At 61.5% G+C, this 5,931-nt stretch overlaps 1 protein-coding gene across 1 annotated transcript in view; it reads left to right on the top strand.

The window, feature by feature from the left end:
* PRDM16 (PR/SET domain 16) overlaps positions 1-5,931 on the top strand; it is a 272,199-nt gene that overhangs the window by 250,390 nt on the left and 15,878 nt on the right. Inside the window, exons 10-11 of the mRNA XM_045299221.1 lie at positions 8-132; positions 2,530-2,614. Coding sequence (XP_045155156.1) covers positions 8-132; positions 2,530-2,614 — 210 coding nt within the window. The remainder of the gene's footprint in view (positions 1-7; positions 133-2,529; positions 2,615-5,931) is intronic.

The following is a 5,931-nucleotide window of genomic DNA, read 5'->3' as shown; positions in this document are numbered from 1 at the left end:
ACGCAAGAACCATGTCTACGGGGAGCGCAAGCTGGCCGAGGGGCTGCCCAGGGTGTCCCCCGCGCCGCTGCCCCAGCAGCCCTCCCTGCACTACGCCAAGCCCTCACCCTTCTTCATGGACCCCATCTACAGGTACCAACCCGCCTGCCCCCGAGGTCCTGGGCCCCCTTCCCCACTCAGCCCCAGCCCGGACCCTGTGCCCTGCCTTCTGCCACCGCCCTGCTCCTTCCCAACCCCCCACAGCCCACTTCCTTTAGGCTGCACCCTCCCCAGCCCCCCCAGCCCAGCCCTGGAGTCCAGGTAGGGCTTTCTCCAAGCCTGGGAATCCTGGAGTAGTTGGTCCTTGTTGGAGGGTAATGGGGAGGGAAGGAGGGCACCCAGGGGCTTAGAAAGGCCAGTGTATCCTTGAGCTACTCTCCCTGTGATGCCAGCAGCTCGGCCTGGTTGGGGGGGGTGGGGGCGGGGATCTGCCCCCAGAGCAGGAGTTTCCAGACCTGCCTGACCACACGAGGGCAGGACCCAGAGGCTGAGCTGGACTGGGCCGGGCAGCAGGGAGCACAGAGCACGGCGGAGGTGAGGCGGAGCGGACAGCAGCACGGGACATCAGCCATAGCACAGGAGGGCACAGTGACGCACGCACCTGTGACACACGCTGGGCGTGCAGGCCTCCAAGAGGAAGCCAGAGGGCCGCCGCCCACCTGCTGCGTCCAGGCGAGAAGCAAGCATCCAGGCTACGAGCCCTGAGGGTGGAGTGGGTTGCCCCTCTGGGTATAAGTGGCAAGGCCGGCAGTTTGAACCCACCAGCCACCCCTCTGGAGAAAGGTGCACCTGGCAGCACCTGGAAAGATGCACAAACTGGGGGACCCTCAGGGGCAATTCCCCTCTGTGCTGTGGGGTCACTGTGAGTCTTCACGCCAGAGCCCAGCAGGCCGGGAGCTCCAGCCACAGGGCATCAGCTGCCCCTTCTCAGCCGTGAACACACCGGGTCCCACCCACAGGCTCACACCAGTGAATTCATGTGAGGTGCCACCCAAGTGTCTCGGACCGATGGCCACCGTACGCCCAGCAGAGTGAGCCACTGCCCGGCGGCCCTGCGTGTTTCCCCTGGCCCTCCACTGGGGCAAAGCGGAGGGCCACATACAGCGTTGCTCTCCTCTCTCGGTGGCACGTCCAAAAAGGCCACTGAGGGGATGTCTTGCCATGCACACTTCCAAGGAGCCTCTGGCTGTCTACCTGCCGTCAGGCTACTTCTGGCAGCTCGAGGGCTGCTCGCTGCTCTCCACCGATGCCGCAGGCCACAGACGCCAGTTCTTCTCCAGCTTTTGAATGCAGAGGGGGCGTCAGGTGCCGCTGAGGTGGCCCTGACCCATCGCGACCCTCCGGTCGCACCACAGCAAGGGGCACGGCCGCCCCCGGCGCCCACCTCACAGCTGTTCACGTGCGTCAGAAAGCCAGGCCGCCATCGTCCTCACAGTGACATCGCGGCTTGGTGACCCTTGTGCAGCAGATTTCTCAAGGCCATGCCTCCCTGGGCCTCTAGCCCGTGGCTTCCCCGGGCATTGTGGGGGAACCCGAGTGAAACGAAGCCGCCCTTGACAGCCTCGGTCTCCTGTCCTCTCTTATCGTGTTACCCGCTGGTGCGGCTGAGAGGGCTTCCGTTTCTTCAGCCCATCCTGAAGGCCCAGGTCTTGGATCCTCCTCAACAAGTGCTTCCGTCCTCCTCACCTCCAGCAAGCGCGCTGTGCCCTCTGCGTGCCGCAGGTGGTTAATGGGTCTTCCTCCAGGCCCAATGCCGCCTCCCACCTCCTGGAGTCCCGCTTCTCCGAAGATTCCCTCGGCATACAGACTGAAGGAGTGTGCTGATCAGAGATGAGCCGGCTACCCACCTTGCCTGATTTTAAGCTGTGTCAGTGCCTGCCACCAGGCTGTATGTCCCATGGGGGCCCTGGAGCTGCCACCCAGGGTCACTTGGAAACGCCCGCTGGCTGTGTCTTTGGAAGCATGCCATCTGGGAGCGCTTGAGAAAGAGACTGAGGCATCGCCAATGAGGACAGCTATGCACCCGTCCAGTCGGCCCCCCACTGGCGTGGGGAGCAAACGGGGCCACCAGGTCCTGGGGGAGCACTTCAAGGAAACCAGAGTCTCCCAGAGCTCTGGCAAGGCCAGGTGACACTGGGACGTGAGGAGAGGGCACCCAGCCGAGCTCCCAAAGCATCGTACAGCATGTGCGGGAGAGGCCCGTAGCTGGGTGCTCTAGGGACATACGGGCGGGTGGGACTTGAAGGGGGTCTAGAGACACAAGGGCCAGGGTGAGAGTGTTCCAGAAGCAGGGGTGCAGGTTGGAGCGCACAGCTAGGTTAGTGGGGTGGCCGTGGTGGCCCCCAGGCCCAGCAGAGGCGTCAGGTGGGAGGCCGAGCGGGGAAGCAGGACAGCCCCGGTGGGTGCAGACTGCAGGGCTGACGAGCTCTCGCTGTTCAGTACAGGGGCAGTTCCGTAGGGTGCGTGACCCTCTGTGTTGCCGTCCAGCAGGGTAGAAAAGCGGAAAGTGACCGACCCCGTGGGTGTCCTCAAGGAGAAGTACCTGCGGCCGTCCCCGCTGCTGTTCCACCCCCAGGTAACGACGGGGCGGGCAGGGGCAGGGGGGGCAGTGGTGGCCCAGGAATCGGTGCTCAACCTGTGGGCCCAGGGAGGAAGCCTATCTGGTCCATCTCCGCTTCTCCCACTAATGGCCACCAAGCCCATGCTGACACAAAGGGGCCCTGTCGGACAGGGCAGAACTGGCCCTGAGGGTTCCAAAGGCTTTACAGGAACAGCGAGCTTCATCTGTCCCCCCAAGAGCATGCGTTAGTCCGGGTGGACTAGAGAAACAAATTCATAGACACTCATACGTGTGTAAGAAAGAGCCTTATACACAAGAGCAGCTGAACATTCATAGAACATCCCAGCCCAGTCCAGATCAAGTCCGTAAGTCTGATATTAGCCCATGTGTCTGATACCAATTGATAAAGTCCTCTTTAGACCCACGAAACACATGCAATGACACGGAAGGCAGGAAGACCACAGGCCAGTGGGTGGGAAGTCTTGTGGATCCAGTGGCAATGGGAGCATCTCAGTGCTGGCAGGGGTCTCCATGTGGCTCCTCCAGCTCCAGGACCCTGGCTCCATCAGTGTAGCTCCATGTCAACAGGAAGGTCTCACAGGGAGAGAGTGAGTCTGGCCTCCAGTGAGCTATTTATCTCCTTCGTGCCCCCAAATGAGGTCATCAGGCTGTGACCTGATTGACAGGCTAAACTCCACCCCTTTCCATCTTAATAGTCTCACATTGGCACCAGATGATGTAGCCGCCACAGAGCGGCCGGTGGGTCAGCAGCGGAGTGGGCCATAGCGCACTCTGCCATAGCTCCCGTCTCTCGGCTTCTAGTGGTCGGCAGTTCTCAGTGTCCCTGGGCTTGTAGGTGCCTCTACCCCTGACGCCTGCTGGCAGAGGAGGCCTTGCCGCTGGGTCGGCCAAGTATCTGCTTCTCCTCCAACTGCTCAACCGTGATACTGTCTGGGACCCACCCTGCTCTGACCTGGCCTCATTAACAAAGCCAAGTCAACTCGGTTCCAACACAAACCTTGGTGGGAGTACCTTCAGCCCATAAACAGTGACCCTGCAGGTCCTCACATAACCAGACCACACCAGGCTGCTCCAAGGCATGCAAGAAGCTAGGCTCCGGGGGTCAGGGTCCCCAAGTCTCTGCCCACTAAGGCTGAAGGCACCCAGAGGCAGGCCTGAGATGGGTGGCCCTAAACACCTGAGTCTAGAGGCAGAGGGGCATGTTCTTTGCTGACTCCAGGAGCCATGGGTGGCTGGAGTTGACGGGTGGACAGGGAGGACTTGGGACAGGGAGGAGCAGGGCCCGGGAGGTCTCCGGAGGCAATAGAACCCCAGCCTCTGGCCCAGCCCAGCTCAGTGTTCAGTGTGCACTGTGGCTGACGCCCCAAAACAGGCCTGAGGGCAGAGGAGCTGCAGCCCAGTTTCACTCCTTACGATTCATTTCATGTAAATGGTAGAAGCCTGGGGGTGTATTCCCTCCAGCCAGAGCCCTGTGTGCACCCGAGGCCAACCCCTCCCCTGCACTTGGGGCCAAACCAGCTAAGGGTGTCCACCAGAGGCCATGGGTGGCCTGCCCAGGGTCCTGTAGGGCAGAAAGGAGGCCAAATGGGTGGACACTAATGGGAAGGTTGGAAGTTCAAATCTACCCAGAGGCGTGGGGAAGAAAGGCCTGGCAACCTGCTCCTGTACACTCAGCCCCGGGAAGCCTGCAGAGCACAGCTCAACCCGGACACGCAGGAGCTGTGCAGCCCCAGTGGGAGGAGGGAGTGGGTGCACAGAAAGGAGGTGGGGGGTAAGGGAGAGTGTCCCTGGTCTGGGGCCCAGAAGCACAGGAGGAGTGACTGGGGGCATGTGGAAGTCAAGGCAGGGAGCAGCCCTGGGGAGCACAGAACGAAGGAGCCTTAGGAAGATCTCAATGAAATCACCAGAAGATTCTGGAGGGGGAGGGGGCTGTGTGATGGGGGAGGAGCAAGAAGACAAGGAGGCCGGAACAGGGAAAAGCAGGAGGGCCACACCCACCCACCCTTCCCCATGGAAGGAGGGACCCCAGGGAGGCAGTCGGATGGAGCCGAGAACTGGTGTGCTATAGAAAGCAACAGCGCAGAACCTCCCCATGCCCACCTGTCCCAGCCCCCCTCTGGGAGTCACCAGCCCCTGCCCCCCCCACCCCACGCACCTACCCAGGAGCTCCAGCACTTAATGGGCCTGCAGAGGGGACATTGTTCTCCTTCCTGGTGTCCCTGCGGCGGACAGACACCCACTGCTGTGAACCTCGCACTCAACCTGGTTCACAGCTAAACTTAGTGCCGGCCATTGTCTGGCTGTGCCGAGGGCCCCTGGAAGGACTTCCCCCGATTTTCCCCGGGCCGGCCGGGGAGGCCCACATCCTGCGTTTGTGCGAGGGAGAATGGTTGCGATAGGGGCCAGCAAGGCCCGTCCCTGGTGGGCAGGCCTGTGGGACCGGCCGCCCATTGTCCCTCCTGGCCCCTGGCCCAGAGCCATGCCCACACTAGACGGGGCCTGAGTCAGTCACAAAACACTAGGGCTGACCCTACAGGGATGCTGACCTTCCAGGAGGCAAGGCACAGAGCCCACCATTCCTGGGTCCCCCAGAACACTTTGGGGTGCGGCCTGGTGCTCTGACCGGGGCTCAGTCCCTCCTCCCCCAGGGGTCCTGGGGGAGTCTCAGGGTGAGAGGGAGGTATCAGGTGTGCAAGGCTGGGACTTCTCGGTCAGGGTCCCCCGTGCCTGGGAATTCAGACCCACTCTGGGCCCATCCCCAGGTCTTGGGAGGGTGATGAGAGGCTAGAACACAGCTGTGGGCGCAAAGGGCTTCTGTCTGTCCAACAGTCAGGCTGGGGTAGCAGCGTTGGTGGCAAGCCTAGGGCCTCCCCAAGGTGATGATGTGGAACCCAGGCCCTGGGGACACCCCCCCAGGGGGGTCAGAGGATGACACCCACTGGAGGACTCCTTCTGTCCCTCTGTCTGTCTGTCTTCCACAGACCTAACGCAGTTATCACTTAAAACTCCCCACCACCAAGTTGGTTGTAACTCATAATGACCCTGTACAACCGCCCCTGTGGGTTTCTGAGACTGTAACTCTTGATGGGAGGAGAAAGCTTCATCTTTCTCCCCAGGAGCAGCTGGTGGTTTCGAACTGCTGACCTGGTGTTTCGCAGCCCAACGAATGACCCACTATGCCGTGAAGGCTCCTTGCAGAGATATCATTTCCCCATGATAAAGTCTGCCACTGTCAGTGGACTTCTGTTTAAGCCCCACCTCCCTAGGCCACCCCAGGTGACTAGCCGTGTCCACTTTCCATGGTGAACCCA

Source organism: Echinops telfairi, unplaced genomic scaffold (genome assembly GCF_000313985.2).
Source record: "Echinops telfairi isolate 266 unplaced genomic scaffold, ASM31398v2 ScPeMD7_7457;HRSCAF=8495, whole genome shotgun sequence".
NCBI lineage: Eukaryota > Metazoa > Chordata > Mammalia > Afrosoricida > Tenrecidae > Echinops > Echinops telfairi.
Note: the sequence above shows the minus strand (reverse complement) of the source record. Positions and strands in the feature narration are given on the sequence as shown.